At 49.1% G+C, this 18,651-nt stretch overlaps 2 protein-coding genes across 3 annotated transcripts in view; one reads left to right on the plus strand and one right to left on the minus strand.

Annotated features, from left to right (window-relative positions):
- Parp12 (poly(ADP-ribose) polymerase family member 12) overlaps window positions 1-3,146 on the plus strand; it is a 37,097-nt gene extending 33,951 nt beyond the window's left edge. Inside the window, exons 11-12 of the mRNA XM_006990409.4 lie at window positions 469-620; window positions 1,916-3,146. Coding sequence (XP_006990471.3) covers window positions 469-620; window positions 1,916-2,244 — 481 coding nt within the window. The 3' untranslated portion in view covers window positions 2,245-3,146. The remainder of the gene's footprint in view (window positions 1-468; window positions 621-1,915) is intronic.
- A 2,110-nt stretch (window positions 3,147-5,256) lies between these two features.
- Tbxas1 (thromboxane A synthase 1) overlaps window positions 5,257-18,651 on the minus strand; it is a 169,318-nt gene continuing 155,923 nt past the window's right edge. For both annotated transcript variants that reach the window (XM_076566458.1, XM_076566459.1), the window contains 4 exons: window positions 14,495-14,586; window positions 7,851-7,986; window positions 5,943-6,107; window positions 5,257-5,559 (listed from right to left, as the gene is read on the minus strand). In XM_076566458.1, coding sequence (XP_076422573.1) covers window positions 5,485-5,559; window positions 5,943-6,107; window positions 7,851-7,986; window positions 14,495-14,586 — 468 coding nt within the window. In that variant the 3' untranslated portion in view covers window positions 5,257-5,484. The remainder of the gene's footprint in view (window positions 5,560-5,942; window positions 6,108-7,850; window positions 7,987-14,494; window positions 14,587-18,651) is intronic.

Raw genomic sequence — 18,651 nt, forward strand, 5'->3', positions numbered from 1 at the left:
TGAGGACCAGCATGTTCATGTTCACCCACCTTTTCTCCACATAGGGTAGAAATTCATCATGGCTCTCCATGATGCCTGGGGCCTGCTGACTTGGCTTCACATGGGTCTGGGACAGTACCTCTCTGCAGTGATGGAGCCCCTCATAGTAGAGGGGGGGATGGGCTCTGAGGGTGAATGCTCCTCACCCCCAGACCAGCAGCCTCACAACCTTTCCCAGCTTCCAGCTTCAGCTCCACTCGGGAGCTTCCAAGAGCTGTTCTGCTTCTGGAACCTTCCGCTCTTTGACCAGACCCAGCCCAGCTTCTCTCCATTCTGTGCTCTGTGGCTTGAGCCTCCAGGAGTTGGTCAGGGAAGCCACAGCCTTCTTCTGGTCACATGATACTTCTTTTCTTTTTAGAAAATGGGTCCAGGAAGCTGTTCTTTGGTGGTCAACATCATCTTCCTTCATGCATGTTTCTACCATTCTAGGCAAAAAGGGCAGATGCAGAAACAAAATGGAGGGAAGGAAGTAGACGAGAGGCAGCTGTTCCATGGTACCAACACCAGCTTTGTGGATGCCATCTGCCAGCAGAACTTTGACTGGCGGGTCTGTGGTCTGCATGGCACATCCTATGGCAAAGGTAAGGCAGGGCTGGCTCCACCAGCAGCTGGGAAACTGCTTGAAGACAGCCTCACAGAGGCTACAGGAGGAGCCGGCCATTCCGTGCTGTCAGTGAACAAGTGCAGTGCCTCTGCCCGTGCCCGGTGGGGACGGCTCCACCCTGAGCTGCCCGTGCCCGGTGGGGACAGCTCCATCATTATGTGTGATCCATTATGTCTGATCAAGAGCTCAGTCAGCTTATGGCAGGGCAGTCCTGCTCACTGGGACTTGTTTCTGGTAGAGTGGAGGCTCTGGGAGGTAGTGAGAGTTGGAAGAGGAGAGCAACTATACCTTTCTAACCTTGCTGAGCACCCTAGGCTGTGCCTTAATGACATCCTTAGAATAGAAACCAGAGAGTGTCATTCCATCGAGCACATATGAATTCTCTAAGCATTTTTCTCTCTTAGTTATTTTAAAACATTATTTGGTAGTAATTTCAAACTCACAGCAAAGTTGCAAGCTGTGTGTTTATGTATTTATACACACATGTATGTATAGTGATTCTTGCATAAATTGTATCCACATTCCTCAATTTTAACATGTTGCCATGTTGGCTTCTTTCATCTTTTCATTTTCTGAACCATTTTTAAGTAACTGGCATCTGTGGTTCTCTTGCACCTTCCAACACTCGTTACAAAGAAGGCAGGTGGATCTCTTTGAGTTTGAAGTCATCCTTATCTACATGAGTTCCAGGAGAGCCAGGGCTATGTAGAGAGACCGTATCTCAAGAAACAAACAAACAAAACCCAAAAGAATCTGTTTGTTTGACTTGAACTCCATGGACTACCTGATTATCAGTTTCAGTCTGATGTGACATTTGTGGGATTGACAAGCTGCTGATAGGTTAGTAAGCCCTGAGAGTGGGAGCAGCTTCTAGTTCAGGTTCCCATTTGAGAAGAATCATTGTTCTATAGGTTGGGCTACTGATGTCTGTAGAATGGCTCAGTAGGAAGAACGGTGCTCCTTTTCCATGGTACCCACTGAGGCAGGGTGGGGCAGCCCTATTCTGTAGGTGGGAAACTGAAGTCCAGAACCAAGTGTTGACTCTAGGTTTTCGCTGGATTCAGAGCTAAGCTTAGTTTGAGTTAGGGGATGTCCTCTCGTGCCCTGCTACATAGAGAGGTGTTGATGACTTCCAGCAGTGACGGAGAAGGTAGAGAACTGGGGTAGAAGAGGGGGTGTTGTGGTGTTGGAAGAGCAGAGACTGCTGGCACCACATTGCCAGGATGTGCCTGCCCTTCCAGTGCCCTGTGGAGCCTGTGTGTATCGTTTCAGGGAGCTACTTTGCGAGAGATGCTGCCTATTCCCACCACTACAGCAAGTCCGACACACATTCCCACACCATGTTCCTGGCCCGGGTGCTGGTGGGAGACTTCATCAGGGGCAATGCTGCTTTCGTCCGCCCTCCAGCCAAGGAGGGCCAGAGCAGTGCCTTCTATGACAGCTGCGTGAACAGCATGTCCGACCCATCCATCTTTGTAGTTTTTGAGAAGCATCAAGTTTACCCCGAGTACCTCATCCAATACTCCACTTCCTCCAAGCCCCCGCCTACTACCCCCTCCATCTTTGTCACCCTGGGTTCCTTGTTCACTGGCCGGCAATGAGTGTGGCCAAGGTGCATTAGACCTTTCTGGTGGAGCTGTTTGGAAAGTCTTTTTTAAACAAAACTTTTAATGAACTATTTAATATGGCTTCTCAGTGAAGTTACAGTCTTTTTTTCTTTTTTCTTTCTTTTTTTCTTTTCTCCCCTAGTGCTGGGGATGGGCCTTGTGCTTGCTAGGCAAACACTCTACCACTGAACTACACCCCCAGCCCTTTTAAAATGTTTTTATTATGAGGCAGAGTTTTGCTAAATTATATTCTGTCTCAGTCTCCTGAGCAGCTGGGATTACAGGTCTATATTGCCAGGCCTGACTTGAAGCTACAATCTTAATCCTTGCTGATAACAGTTTTAGTTTTTAGGTCCTTTCAGGTTGGCTTATGATCTCACCATAAGTAGTGATTGTGAGCCCAAGTTTGCCTTTTAGTAATATTAGCATTGTATTTTTAACTCTTTGACTTTGGTGTTTATTAACTCTAAGCACAGAATTTCTACATACTGTTTTACAGACGTTTTTAATTGTTAAGAGTTTATGTCTGTAGAACAGTTCTGTTGGAGGGTCCTGTGGTCCATTGTGCTTTTTCGTCAGAGTAGCATAGTGGCCTTTGGGGGAGACTACAGGGAAGGCCTCGGGCGTCGCTGTCACTTCTGCCCACTGCTCTGGCACTAACCCAGGCAGTTCTTGGTGTAAATGAAGCCCATTCCCCCTGCCCCCAGCAGGAGACTTAGACGAGTCGTCTCCCCCCCCCCCCCAGTCCCGGGCTTGTCTCATAAGTGCCTGTACCCAAATCCCATAAGCATACAGGACACCTTCCGGGTGTGAGTTTTCTGTCCCAGTGAGATTGACTGACCTGTGCTGCAAATGTCACATAAGAGTATGGAAATAAAAGACTATGAAACGATGAAGGCTGGAGTTCATTTTCAGTGTGTTTACGAAGAATAGGGGGCCCTTCCCTGGGCGTTGGGATTATCTTAGTCTTGTAGGCTAATAAAGCAAATGACTATAAACTGAGTGGCTTTAATGAAAACTAAGCATTTGTTGTTCAAGGTTCTGGAGACTAGAAAGTTCACAATCAAGGTGCCTGTAGACTCAGGGTCTGTTAAGGATCATTCCTCATAGCTGGCCATCTCACAATAACCTTGGAGGCAGAAGGATATCTAACTCAGGCCCTTATAAGGATGTTAATCTTAGTGATGAGGGCTTCATTCTCTGGACCTAACCACCTCCTGAAGAGCCCACATCCCGAGACCATCACCAGTGGGTGCAGATTTAACATGGGTTTGTGGGGAGAAACATTCAGACCATAGCAAAATATAACAGTTAATATCACTGGCCTCTGTAGGGCTGAAGGTCTGGTTCCCTCGCTACCTCCTCTTCCAAGGTTCTAGGAAGGGCCCTCGCAATATAGTCAGGTGTTCACATATATATTTATATTTTTCTTTCCTCCAACTGATAGAAAGGTTTTGTCCCACAAAGCCTAGTTTCCCCATTGAACAACGTGTTCTCCACATGCATCTGTGTCTGAATACACTCGTGTGGTCCAAGCTGGCAGGGAGACTGACTCCATCTTAAAGAGGTGTGCCATTGGTATGTCCTGTGGTGATCAGATCTAAGGCAGTTGAACTAGATTTATCACTTTGGAGTGACTAAAACCTTACACAGGGCATTGTTACTAATCAATACAGAGAGCTGAGTTCAGTGGTCAGAAAGATAAGCCTTCACTTTGGGGTCAGCCCCAGAGCTGCAGACAATGTGCTTTTCATGAGCTTTCAGTGTGGCTCTATCACATCCTGACTGATCCTGAAAGTTCACTGTGTTTTGCTTGAGTTCTTGGTCCTGCTGTGGTAGTTTAGAGGGTGGGGGGCATCAGTCTGGCCCCGTGAGTGTTGTGGAGGCCACTGTTTGGACTGGCAGTACTAGGGAGGGGAGGGGCTTGCAGCCGCAGGAGCCGGTGCCTGCTTGTGTGGGGCTGGGGAGGAAAGGCTCTTTACGGATTATATTTATTATTATATTTATTACGTATTTATTATTTATAGACCTGCTGTGAAAAGGTCCCTATCTTCACAGACAGGACTGTTAGAATCACTGGACGCCCATCCCTTCAGTGTCCTTCCTAGCCCTGCTTACATCCTACTCTGTCCATGCCCAACACGAATAACCTTGGGCAGGAAACAGGATGTGCACAAAATCTGGTATATCCCACCTAGATCCTCAGGCCCTTCTAATCAGTTGCATCTATATGTTTTTGCCCTGAATCCTGTACCCTTTTGCACCAGACATCATTCTAACACCTTTCATCAGATGCCCACCCCTCCTGTTCCGGTTTTGGACTGTTCCTTCAGCAGGGACCTGCATTTTCCCCCCAATGCAGGGTTTCTCTGTATAGCTTAGGAGCCTGTCCTGGGATTCACTCTGTAGACCGGGCTGGCCTCGAACTCACAGAGATCCGCCTGCCTCTGCCTCCCGAGTGCTGGATTAAAGGCGTGCGCCGCCGCCGCCGCCGCCGCCGCCGCCGCCGCCGCCACCGCCCAGCCTACCTGCATGTTTAGCTGGCCTCCTGCAGTGGCTGATGAGTGTCAGAAACTGGGAGAGCTGTCAGGGAAGGAAGGGAGGTCTGTAGGTCTCCAGGAATGGTTGGTTTTCTCCATGAGTCTGAACCCCCGGACCAAGCATTAAGAGAGCCAATAGTGTCCCCTTTAAAGAAAAAGATCCTTAAGCCTGTATTATTCTGCTGTGGAAACTTCTAGTAAATTTCTTCTGCCCTTATTTAGTCAAAGCATAATGAGGCTTTGGAGCCACTTTGAGGCTGAGTGTCCATACATATTATTCTCTGAAACCTATTCATCATGAGAAGCTAAAAAAGCCCATGCCGGTGCCCTCAGGACCTGTTCCCCCAAGTTTCCCTGTTCCCCTGCACCGTCCGGACTCCTTTGACACCATACTCACGGTTCAATCAAAACGACCTTTCCCTTATTCAACCTCAGTCCCAAGAAAGCCATGCTTTGAACCCCACTGTCAAAATGAAGCGTGACAAACATTTATTAAACATCCAGGACTGTGACATAAATAACATGCTCAAGTGCCATGTACCCTTTTAATCACCCTAAGATAAAGATACCATCTCTGTATTTCTTTAAACATTTCCATCTCCACACTAGGCTTTTGTTGGAGTCCCGGGGGGAACCCTTCAAACAGGACTTGAAGATGTCATCATCACAGAGTGCTTTCGACTTGCCTTCTGTGTCAACGTGACACAATCTTGATGTGGACTCCATTTTTGGGGCCTAGGGCAGATTTGGATTCTAGCTGAAGTGGAACCTAAAATAGAGTAAATTAAAATATTTGTCAGAACTTAGCCTGAAGCATGGCTTGTGAAAATCTTGCTGTGGGCTGAGAGACAAAACCTTGGGAGTCGGAAGGAGCCAGAGAGAGGGTCCCTGGCTTCTTTCTGTAGAAAAAGTTGAGCACTCCAAAACCCTTCAGGATCAGTTACGACGACGACAGTTACTTGCTACTGTACTGAGGGTGATGCTAACAACCTCATGGAGTCGGGCCAACACTTACCTGAGCACAAGCGTACAGTCATCTCCCCTCACACCGGGATGAGATGGAGGCTGCAGTTTCTAGCACATGCTTTGATCAAGAGATGGGGTATCCCTGGGAGGAGGGGGACCAACCCTGGCTCACAGGCAGACCCTCACCTGAGTCTCAGAGCTGGCTTCAAAGCGGAACTTGTGTAGGATCTGGAGGAGTGTCAGCTTGACCACCATCAGCCCCAGCCGCACCCCGAGGCAGCTCCTGGGGCCAGCTCCGAAGGGCAGGTATGTGAAGGGTCTCTGCTGAAGCCGAGCCTCTGCTGTGAACCTACGGGTCAGGTGGAGGTTCCAGTCGGCCTGAGACACCTGCTCCATCCGAAGCAGTGCTTCTCAGCCTTCCTAATGCTGCGACCCTCTAATACAGTCTCTCCTGTTGTGATGAGCCCCCCCCAATTATTTCATTGCTACTTCATAACTATAATTTTGCCACTGTTATGAATTGTAACATACATGTGTGATATGCAGGACACAGGTTGAAAACTGCTGATCTGAATTGTCAATTCCCCTTCATCTGAGATCCCTTCCCTCCACCAGGGACAAGAAGATCCTGTGTCCAGGACTGTACCCAAGGTTCTGGGTAGCTGATGGCCTCTGACCGCCATGCTCTGGTCCCTCAGCACTGTCCTGCCCAATCCCAGAAGCTGCTCCATTCAGACAGTCAGCTGAGTGCACCCTCTCACCTTGTCTAGGAAGTCATTATTATCCATGTATGTGTGAAGGCCGGAGATAATCCAAACTCCTAAGGCTTGACAAGCACACCCCGACCCCAGCATGCCTCCCCTCCCCTCACATCAGACCACACAGCCTCTCTCATTTCCTCCTCAGCGAAGTTCCCAGGCACTTTGGCCACACCCCAGAAGCCCTCCCAGGGCCCGACCTGCTATCTCATCCAAGACCGGCAGCTACCTCCCCACTGCCCTGGCTTTGCTGCCCAGGATGTGGGAAGCTCGAGTCCTTGGGCGCCTCAAGATTTGGGCTGAAGGCAGAAGGACTGAGCTTGCTATCAGATCTCAGCCCTAGCTCTGTGGAGCTAGGTGACAGTCACCAACCTGTGATGACCAACTTGCTTCTCACCACTTCTAGGCTTTCTTGTCATGCTGTGAGCCCCACAGCTGCTGGTTGGGGTTATGAATCTTTGCCGTGTCTGCAGGAACTCCTGAGCTGTGGGATGTTAGTTAGTGGAGAGGTGGACTGGATTCAGGTGGAGTTAGTAAATGGAGAAGCCCAGTGGCTCCTTTAGCGCCTCCCCTGGTGGGCCACAGGAGAAGGCAAGTGACTGATTCTGTCAAGAAGCAGCGTGTGAGGGCTGCCCAGGTGTTCTATACCATAAAGCCTAGAAATGAAATCGACAGCAGCCAGATCCATGTCCACGAAAGGAAGAGGATCCAGGTCTATTGGATCTCATGAATTTAGGTTTGAAGGGCAGTTATGCTGATATGAATGCACTAGATGGAAGTGATGTTTTGTTGCTTTCTCATGCACACACAAAATATAACCCTGCAAGGTGAGAGATGGTTCAGTGGTTGAGATCATGTACCACTCTTGTAGAGGACTTGAGTTGGTTCCCAGTATTTATGCTGGGCAGCTCATACCTGCCTGTAGCTCCAGCTCCATGGGACCTGATGCAGTGGCCTCCATAGGTACCTACACTCACGGCACATACTTACACACACACACACACACACACACACACACACACACACACACACACACACGACACATAATTAGAAATTAAATCTGAAAAAAAAAAAAAACACAAACCAACCCTGCCTCCTGTGTCCTGGCCTGAACAAACAAAAGATACTGACTCTTACGTGCATTATTGCTATCATGCTAGATCTTTGGATCAGTTTTTCCTTTGGAAATGGTGCCTCACAGTCTGTCTGAACGGTGTGCTCTTTGTTTGGGGACAACTTTGCCTGTGACTCCTGTCTGCTGTCTCTGTAGCAAAATTTCTATCCCATACACTCACATCCCTCAGGGACACCTGTTTCTAGACAGACTTCACTCACCTTCAGGGTCAAAGATCTCGGGGTGTGGCCAGTGCTCCGGGTCGTGGTGTAGGGCACCCACAGCTATCTCCAGCACTGTGCCTGCGGGGAGGTGCTGTCCCAGCACCTCACAGTCCTGTGCTGCCTCCCGTGTGAATCTGTGGGAGACAGGGGCAGGAAAGCTTGCCAGTGTGCCGGTGGGTAGGGCTTCAGGTGTTACAGGACCCAAGATGGAGTGTGGAGTGAGACTAGAGACTGGACCCAACCCTCTTGCCAGGGTGAACCAGAGAGGAAACCCAAGTTTTTGTCCCACGAACGAACGAACCCCTTCCAATCTCAAGGCCCTTGTGATGTGCATGGCCCTTGGAGATAATGCCTCATCCATGAGCGGAGCGCTGGGGATCCCTCCATGTATGTGGGGATTGTGGATCACGTGTGTGCCCTCCATTTCTGGATTATAATTCATTCCAGATATAGTCAATTTGACAGCCAAGAATAGCCGTCACGATCCACCCCTTGTCAACTTTACACACAATCATGTATCCTTATGTCATTATTAATTTCCAAATGAAAAACAATAACCAGGTCATAATGCCTAAACATAATATAACCATCCCATGTACACTCACAAGTGCATTATATATATTTAACCAGATCATAATTACACCTAACATGATATAACCCTTGTACAACCACAAACGTATCATAAATTTAGAATAGTGGCATTGTCCCTTGGGGGACATCCTTCTAGTGATAACCGTTGATATTCTCTTAATTGATGTTACAATGTATAAGGAAGTTGAAAGAAAACACAATATCTGTACAAAAACATTAACAAACTACAACAGAAGCACTCATGTCAGTTATAATCCTTGTTTCTGCAGCTGGTCACATGGCACTAGATGGTATTTAGAACTACCTTCCTCTACTACCCATTTTTTTTTTCCTCCACCCTCAGGAAGCACCTCAGCAGGCCTTGGCTCTTCTCCTGGAGGAGTGACCAAACCTTCATTCCTGAAGGGTCTGTGCCCTTTGTCATCCTGCCTGGATTAGGCTGTTGTAGCTTCCCATTAGCTTTAATCACAGGACATGGTAGGACCAAGAGACACCCTAAAGGGTCTCCTGCACTCCAGACATAATCTTTCTTACCTCCATTGTAGAGAGGCAATCCAATTTACCATGGTAATCTGGATCTATCACCCTCCTAACACCGTTATTCCTTTCTTCACCTGTTGTTTTAAGGGCATTAGAAGCCCAAAGTGCCGAGGGGAAGCTGAGCTTCCAGTTCAACGGCATATTTATTGTGGCTCCTGGCAGGTGCACTCCCCCATCTGGAACCAAACCTTCTAGGCCAGCAGAATTAGGGTTGTGGGAACAGGAAGCCAAAACTTTCCTAGTTGGGTCACTAGGGGTGATAGTGAATGAATTCCACCCTTGATTTCTGGACCCATGGATCCTGGCTATGGGAGAAAACATACCACATACTGGATGCTGATTCAAAGTATATGCTGATTCAAAGCATATACTGCCTTCTGGAGAACCCTGCCCCAGCCTTCTGGAGAACCCTGCCCCAGCCCTCCAGGCTGCTGCCACCTAATTGGTGCTGCAACTGTGTCTTCAAAAGGTCATTCTATCTTTCTGTCAGGCCAGCTGCTTCAGGATGGTGGGGAACATGGGAAGACCAGTGGATTCCATGATCGTGGGTCCACTGTCACACTTCTCTGCCTGTGAAGTGAGTTCCCTGGTCAGAAGCAATGCTCTGTGGAATACCACGACAGTGGATCAGGCATTCTGCAAGTCCATGGATTTTGGCAGAAGCATTGTGTGCAGAAAAGGCAAATCCATAGCTAGAATAAATATCTACTCCAGTCAGGGCAAAGCGTTGTCCTTTCCATGGAGGAAGTGGTCCAATGTAGTCACACTGCCACCAGGTTGCTGGCTGGTCACCCCGAGGAATGGTGCCATATGTGGGGCTCAGTGTTAGTCTCTGCTGTTGGCAGGTCTGGCATTCAGCAGCAGCTGTAGCCAGGTCAGCCTTGGTGAGTGAAGTCCATGTTGTTGAACCCATGCAAAACCTCCATCTCTGCCACTATGGCCACTTTGTTCATGGGCCCATTGGGTGATGGCCAGGGAAAGAGGCTGACTGTCCACAGAACAGGTCATCCTATCTATTTGATTAGTAAGCTCCTTCTTAGCTGAAGTCACCTTTTGATGAGCATTTACATGAGACATAAGAATCTTCACATCCTTTGCCCATTTGGAGAGATCTATCCACATACTTCTTCCCCAGATGTTTTTCTCACCAATTTTCCAATTCCGCTCTTTCCAAGTCCCTGACTATCCAGCCAATCCATTGGCTATAGCGCATGAGTCAGTGAACAATTGCACATCTTGCCATTTCTCCTTCTAAACAAACTGTAATACCATGTGTACTGCCCAAAGTTCTGCCCACTGTGAAGATTTCCCTTTGCCGGTATCTTTCAGGGTTGTCCCAGAAAGGGGTTGTAATGCTGCAGCTGTCCACTTCTGGGTGGTGCTGGGATAATGTACAGAACCATCAGTAAACCAGGCCCTAGTCTTCTCTTCCTCAGTCAACTGATCATAGAGAACTCTCTATGAGGCTATAGGTGCATGCCTGGCAGCAGATGGCATTGTAACAGGAATGGAAACCGTAGGCATTTGGGCAACTTCTTCATGTAATTTGCTTGTGCTTTCAGGACCTGCTCAGGCCTGATCTCGTATTTACCACTTCCATTTGATAATAGATTGCTACTGTGCACATCCCACTTTATGACTTGGTGGGTCTGATAGCACCCAGCTCATGATGAGTAGTCCAGGTCTCATGGTAACTTGGCAGCCTATTGTCAAATGTTCAGTTTCCACTAAGGTCCAATAGCAGGCCAAGAGCTGTCTTTCAAAGGGAGAATAGTTATCCGCAGATGATGGCAGAGCCTTGCTCCAAGATCCCAAAGGTGATTTGGGGATTCTATGATTTCATCTATAGGGGCCTGCCAAAAGCTCCAAACAGCATCCCTATCTGTCACTGACGCCCCAAGTATCCTCGGCTCTGCTGGATCATATGGTCCAAGTGGTAGAGTAGCCCGCACAGCAGACTGGACCTGTTGAAGAGCCTTCTCCTGTTCCAGGACCCACTCAAAGCTCGCAGCTTTCTGAGTCACTTTGTATATGGGACGGGGTAACACCCCCAAGTGGGGAATGCGCTGTCTGCAGAATCCAAAGAGGCCAATGAACTCGTGCTTCCTTCTCAGCAGTGGGAAGGGCAGGTGTAAGAACTTACCCTCCACCTTAGAAGGAATGGCTCTGCATGCCCCACACCACTGGACTCCTAAGAGTTTCACTGAGGTAGAGGTCCTTGGATTTTGGTTGGATTTATTTCCTATCCTCTGATACACATATGGGTTACCAATGAGTTCAAAGTGGGTGCTGCCTCCTGCTCACTTGGTCCAATCAGCATAATGCCATCAATATAGTGCAGCAGTGTGTGATATTTTATGGAAGAGACAGATGATCAAGATTCCTTCTAACTAAGTTATGACACAGGGCAGGAGAGTGAATATCCTTGAGGTAAAATTGTAAAGCTATGTATACTGCTGACCATGCCAACTGAAAGCAAATTGCTTCTGGTGGCCCTTATGGGCAGGTACTGAGAAAAAGGCATTTGCTAGATCAATAGCTGCATACCATATACCAGGAGATGTGTTAATTTGCTTAAGTAAGGACACCACATCTGGTACAGCAGCTGTAATTGGAGTTACTACCTGATTGAGTTTTCAATAATCAACTCTAAGATCCATCTGTCCTCTGCACTGGCCAGATAGGAGAGTTAAAGGGAGATATGGCGGGAACCACAACCCCTGCATCTTTCAAGTCCTTGACGGTGGCACTCATTTCTGCAGTTCCTCCAGGGATGCCGGACTGTTCTTGATTCACTATTTTCTTTGGCAGAGGCAACTCTAAAGGCTTTCAGCCTTTCCAACCATAACAGCCCTCACTCCACAGGTCAGGGAACCAATGCAAGAATTTTGCCAACCTTCTGAGCATATCTATCCCAATTACGCATTCTGGAACTGGGGATGTAACCACAGGATGAGTTTGGGGACCTACTGGACCTACTGTGAGTTGGACATCAGCCAAAACTCCACTAATCACCTGGCTTCCATGAGCCCTACTGGCGGGCCATACTGTTTCTTGGGGTCTCCTGGAATCAGTGTTAATTGAGAACCGGAATCCCATAGACCCCGGAAAGTCGGATTGTCTCCTTTCCCCGGTGTACAACTGGCTCTGTAAAAGGCCTCAGGTCCCTCTGGGGAAGCACTGCAGAAAGACTAACTGTAAAACTTTCAGGTGTCTTATCAGGGTCCTTCCTCAGGGGAACCTGGCCACCCTGCCATTCAAGGGGTTCTGGGTCTGCAAACTGGCTCAAGTCTGGAAATCGATTCACTGGCCAAGACTGTCTTTTGCCATGATCCAATGCTGCCTTTCTTTCATTTGTTTGAGAATTTTTCTGCTTTTAGAGATCAAACAGGAATGCAGTTGGCTTCCTATCTATTTTATGCCTGGAAACACCATGATTGATAAGCCGGTACCAGAGGTCCAAGGTCTGGAGGCAACTATTGGTGGCCCTTGAGGGACATCAGTATTGTCTTACATGGCATTTCCTTCAGAGAAAGTCACTGCTGGTTTAGCAGACACTGAGGGATTAATTTCCTCAGTAGAAGGTGAAATGGGGTGGGTCTGAGGGTACTACTTCCTCAGGTGAAGTGATCTGCCTCAGCTGCTCAAATGCTCTCCAGGGTTATAGGTGTTCACCACTATGTCTGGCCATGACATGGATTTTTGATTGGGTTTAGATCTAGGAAATGATTTTTTTCCCTTTGTTAAAATTTTGAGATAAGGTCTCGCTATGTTGTCCTAGCCAGTCCAAAACTCACAGAGATCTACCTTCCGAGTGCTGGGATTGAAGGCATGCACCACCACCCCCAGCCTGAAATGATGTAGTTTTGGCCAGTTTATATAATTTCCTCCTTCTGGGGAGAGATAGTTGTGCAGCTCATCCAGTTCCCTCTTTCCCAGGAATCTCAGCAACAATGGGAAGACTTGACCCCCATTATCAGTCATTCCTGGGCCTTGGAGATGGGCCTTGAAGTAGCCTGCTTCTGTTTTTACTCCTGAATGCTTAGTTTTGAGTTTCATTTTGAATTTGCACTTTGCAGTGCATACCAGCTGCCTGCCAAGTCCCCTGGGAGGAAAGCTGGATGTAAATCATGAAGAAGAAAAAAGGATTGGACATCAGGTTACTTGTGGCTTCTGAGAAAGCCACAGCAGGGCGGTAGACTTGGGTCTTTCTACCAGCATCAGAAGAGCAACAAGGAAGCCTTTGAATTAATGAGCTGATCTGTGTCCAGAGACCCTCAATTCACACTACAGCAACTTGGAATGTTTGCTTTTGGGCCAGCACATTTTGGATTATATCTATACATATAATCCGTCGTGTTTGTGTTTGGAACATTCCTTTGAGTTACCCTCAGATCACATTTTCTCTTGAAAATGACAAAAGGTATCTCCATATGGTCTCCATGGCATTTGAAGAGTGCGGAGTGAAGTTTATGAGATACGATTAAATGCTTCATGCTACTTCTGTGAAGTCTGCTCATTATTTCATTACCTTCAAGGGACCCTGGATAAGATGCCTTTCCCTATGGGTCACTCGGTTTGGGGGAGTTTGAAAGAAGCAGGCCTGGCTCCTAATCTGATTTGCATGTTGGTGTGATGTTGTGAGTGCTGAAATGTGTCCAAGAATGTAATGTGAAGGACATGTAATACAAATGTAACATAAAGTGCTGGGTGGAGAGGCGGAAGCCCTCACTGCTGCAGAAACGGCTCAGCAGCTAAGAGCACTGACTGGTCTCACTGGGTTCAGTTCCCAGCACCCACATCAGGTGGCTCACAACCTCCTGCAATTCCAGTTCCAAAGGATCTGATGCCCTCTGACCTCTGCTGGCACCTGCAAGCAAACGGTGCACATAACCCGTGAAGGCACACACATGCACATAAAAATAAATAAATCTTGAAGAAAAAAGTGTGTGTGTGTGTGTGTGTGTGTGTGTGTGTGTGTGTGTGTGTGCGCGCGCGCATGCACATGCAAATAGGTAAATCTTTGAAAAAAGAAATCCTTGCCATGAAGTCTTGTGTAAGAGCTCCAGCAGGGGCTGCTGGACACCAGGAAGGAACATTCCAGCCCTAGATGATCCTCTGCTGAATGTCACCTCCAAGGGCAGGGACTTTAGCCTGTTTTGTGCATGGGCTAATTTTCTAGTACTTAGTGCAGAGTATATAGGTGGTGAGTGAATGATGGGTGGATGGACAAATGGGCAGGCAGGGGTGATGGCAGAGTCCACCAGAGGCTAAGAGGTCAAAGGGCAGGGCTGGGCTGAGGAGGGAGGCCATGGCGGGAAAGGCTAGTGATGTTTGGTAAAGGCAGTTAACCTACAGGAGAACGGGCCAGACTTTTCAGGCCTTGTGCCTGCTGCTCCAGGGGATACACAGAAACCCAGGAACCCTTCAGGACACGTGCAATGATAGGCCACAACAGACTGAGGATCAGTAAAGGCCCCAACCGGTGATGTTCAGGGGCCGTGGACATACCTGAAAGCTGGTGGGTACATCCTCAGGGTCTCTGCAATCACCATGTCCAGATAGGGCAGGCCTTCCTGCAGGCTGCAGTACCCAGGGGCTGGCTGAGGCAGGGAACAAAGGGAGGTGGGGTTAGAGGACTCTCACAGCTCTTGGTCTTTTTCATGGGCCCTTGCTCCAACTTCAGCAAACATTTCTATGAAAGTCCCACCAGATGAAAAGTAGATCCCACCCAGATGGCCTTTCAGTAGCCCTCCGGCATTCTCAGCTTGCTTCATATCATTATCAAAGACCAGGAAGTGCAGTCTGGGACTTGGGGATCTTTGGGTATAACGTGGAGAGATCTGGTGTGATGGTTGGTGTTGTCCACCTGACAGAAGGGAGAGTCACCTGGGAGAGGGGTGTGCAGTGTATAATCTTGACAGGGTTAACTGAGGGGAGGAGACCCACCCACCGTGGGTGACCCCATTCCCTAGGCAGGAGATTCTGGGGACAGTGAGCTCAGCACTGCCGTGCATGCCTTCATCGCTCTCTTCTGACTGTGAACCTGTGCCCCGGCTGCTTTAAGCTCCCGATGCCTTGACTTCTTCACCATGATGGGCTGTGACCTGGAACTGTAAGCTAAAACAAACCATTTTCCTCTTAGGTTTTGTCAGTATTTTTATCGCAGCAACAGGAGAAGCAACACAGGCAGACTGAGACGACAGTGACAGTCCCGTTTATCGGGAGACGATGGCATGGCTAAGCATGGCAAGCCCCTGCGCCAGTTTAATCCTCCCAGCAAGCCGAGGTGGCAGCTCTTTCCTTCCAAAGGAGGAAGCCGAGGCTCGGGAGTGCCTGTCACCTGCATAGTAATTGGAACGGCAATAAAGCTAAAAGACGCAGGGAAGCAGTGAAGAATAAACGCTTGCAACAGTTAGCGAGGATGAACAGTTAACAAAGCCCCCCAAAGCTATTACATACCAGTAAGACGAGACAGCTCAGAGGAAAAGCTGTCACAGGGTATGAAAAGGCAAAACCCAAGAGAGGGAGTAGAAGTCATAGGAAGAAAAGACATGTACGGTAGTAATATTCTCCCACAGCAGACTAGAAGTCGGAAAAGACCGAGTCATTTTGGGAGTGCAGTTGCCAGGGTTCCTGACATCTCCTGGTGACTCTCGAGGGGTGGGACAGATTGGTGTGTGTAGTCAGCAGGCTGTGGGTACCCCATGGGTGGGGCAGGACTAATCCAGGCACTTCCAGCCTGCCGCTGCACGGCCTGTGGTGTTCCTGTCCGTCACTGAAATGCTCCCCCAGGCTCAGGTTTTGAATGCTTTTTTCTCCAGATGGTGATGTTCTTTAGAGAGGTCAAGAGCCTTCAAGAGGCAGGGCCTAGCTGCTTAAGTAGGTAACTAGAGGCAGGCCTGGAAGGTTAAAACCCGGGTCCTGGTCTGTTTCCTGGTCCTTACCAGGAGCAAGCCGACACAGCTCCCACCACCCTGCTGTGTCTTCACCGCTGTGACAGGACCGAACTCTCCGGAGCTGTGAGTCACAGTAATCCTTTCCTCACTTGTTTCCGTCTGGGATCTTGTCATAGCAACAAGAAAAGCCGTACAGCAGGTAACAGTGAGTTAACGACAGCCATCCCAGCAGAACCCCTAGTCTGGGGGAGGACTTTCTCCTGTGCCCCCTCCTCTGCAGAGCAAGAGGCAGCCTGTCACTGCAGCTGTCACTCTCCAGAGTCCAGCCCCAGGTGACTCCACTCTAGCTGCAGGAAAGAGGCTCACAGCCAGGAGTGACCACAAGGCCACACTGGTGGGTGGGGCCACCACGGGTGCCCCGATGAGCATCCTGGGGCCACAGCGATGTCACCTGGGAAGTGGCTATGAATGCAGAAAAGGTAGTGATGGGAGGGGGGCCAAGTCGGGACTCGGAGTCCTGAAGTCCATGATCAACACGTTAGCTGATCTGTGATGGTTCAGCCACTAGATTAAACACAGCTGCCAATGATGGGTCCTCACGAGTCAGGCTGCAGTAAATGTATGTGGCCAAATCCCGTCTGTGAATGTTCACGTGTTTGGAAGGCAAGGGAGATGCTTGCACTTTGTAATATAACATGTCAGCTACGGCTGGGTTTTCCCAGCCCTTCCCCACCTCCCCTCAGGGAACTGTTTCTATCTGAGGCTCTTACGCGGCTTCCCACTTCCACCTCCATCCTAGGCCCCGTGAGTGTGGCTGCACTCTGGGATCACTGTCTTGAGATTGCTAACAGCTTCACTCTTAGACTTGTGCTCTGGGGTAGAGTTGGAAAGAAGTGGGGTGCATGTTCTGGGGCTCGGATGGCCACTCCCTGTCCCCTGGCTGCCTCCCCTGGCTGAGTTCTCAGTTGCTGTCTGTCTTGCCTCCTGGACAGACATGGAGAGGGCTCTCATATGCTGCAGCATCTTGGGGTGACCATGGTGGCCATCTTAGCTTCAAGCTGGAAGAGCATGGACTATGTGGTGGGCCACAGAGAGTCCCCTGGAAGTAGCAGTTGCTGGGGGGACTATGGGAAGGGGGACACCTGGACCAACTTCCCTGCCTCTCATCCCTGCCCCACCTCTCGGCCAGCTTGGGACTAGGGTTCAGGATACCCGTGAAGGTCTGGACTCCCTCAGCACAGCCTAGGTCTGAGGAGCTCGGGGGTTCTGGGAACAATTTCTCTTCTGCTTTCCATCGTCAGGAGTTTGCTTTGTGTTTGTGTTTGTGTCCTCTGGCCATTGAGTTCACACAACATGAATTGTGCCACTTCAGTAACTGGCTTTGCATGGCATGCAGATGGGTGGAAAAATCAAGTAAATAATTGAGAATTTAGATTTTTTTTCTTTCCTAGCGATAACATTGAGTGGAAATGAAACAGCACCTGACAGATCCAACAAGAGAACATGGAGGAAAGGAGGAAGGCTACCCCGGCCTGGTTGGCACTTCCTCTTGCCTTCTGAGTATAGAGTCCCAGGTTTGCGTCTTGCTTTCGGCCTCACACATTGTGCAGTGGGCTCTGCAGGATGTGTTAGTTGGTCCAAGGGGACCAGTGTAGAAATCTGGATTGGGGCAAAGAAGAAGGAGCCAGAGGTTGAGTGAGGATAAGTCGCGACCTGTTGGTGGCCACCTCTGCCTCATGGATCAGTGAGTACAAAGTACCAGCTGGTGCTAAGAAAGAAACCAAGTAGATATAAAGAGAGAAGGGGGAGGGCAAAGGACAGAGATCATTTCCTGTCTCGTAGAGCGCCAGTTCCTGTCTGCTGTCTGTCCCAGGCGAGTTCTCACCTGTGGACAAAGTCATCGGTATTTTGAGTCCTGATATCTGGAACCACGGGAGTCCTAACAAATGTGACAATATGAAAGGAAGAAGAAGAAAGAAGGGGAAGGAGGGAGGGAGGGAGAGAGGGAGGGAGGGAGGGGGAAAAGGAGGGAGGGAAGGAGGGAGGGAGGGGCATGGTGACTACACCACACACAGTATAGTGTGTGTGTGTGTGTGTGTGTGTGTGTGTGTGTGTGTGTGTGTGTGTGTGTGTTTGAGAGAGAGAGAGAGAGAGAGAGAGAGAGAGAGAGAGAGAGAGAGAGAGAGATCTAGGAGCTGTGTCTCTGATGGGTGAATGGCGCTGGCTCCCCACTAAACTTGTGTGGATCATAAACTGTCAGGACTTGTCAAAGAAGGAGAAGCCCACTAGGCAGGCTGAGTGGCACCTTCATTATAAAGCCGACGACGTCTTCGTTTGTTCCTTCTCTGCCTGAGCTTCCCACCGCCCCTCAGCTTTAAGTCAAACGCCTATAAACATCACCTGGGCCCAGTCTTCTCGGTCTATGTGGGGATTTGATGGCCTGTGGTGGGGTTTTCCAGAGCTTTCCTGGAACCTCAGGTGCCCACCACACAGGAAAAGTAGGCAAACGAGGCAAAGGGAAACACGCCCTTCATGTAACATAAACCCAGGCCAGGCAAAAAGTTCCGGGCTCTGTGAGACAGAGCCGTGGACTCATCCCTGTTTGTTCCCAGCATCCCAGGGACACCAAGGTCCTGAGCTGAGCTTGCCAGCAGAGGGCAGCAAGTGTATGGTGAATGGGGGACTCCCTGGTTCCGGAAGGGACTTCAGAAATCATTGCCTCTGACTTCTTCATGATACAGAGAAGAAAAAAGGAGAGAAAGCCTGTCA

The sequence above is a fragment of the Peromyscus maniculatus genome, chromosome 3 (assembly GCF_049852395.1).
Source record: "Peromyscus maniculatus bairdii isolate BWxNUB_F1_BW_parent chromosome 3, HU_Pman_BW_mat_3.1, whole genome shotgun sequence".
In the NCBI taxonomy this organism is placed as follows: domain Eukaryota; kingdom Metazoa; phylum Chordata; class Mammalia; order Rodentia; family Cricetidae; genus Peromyscus; species Peromyscus maniculatus.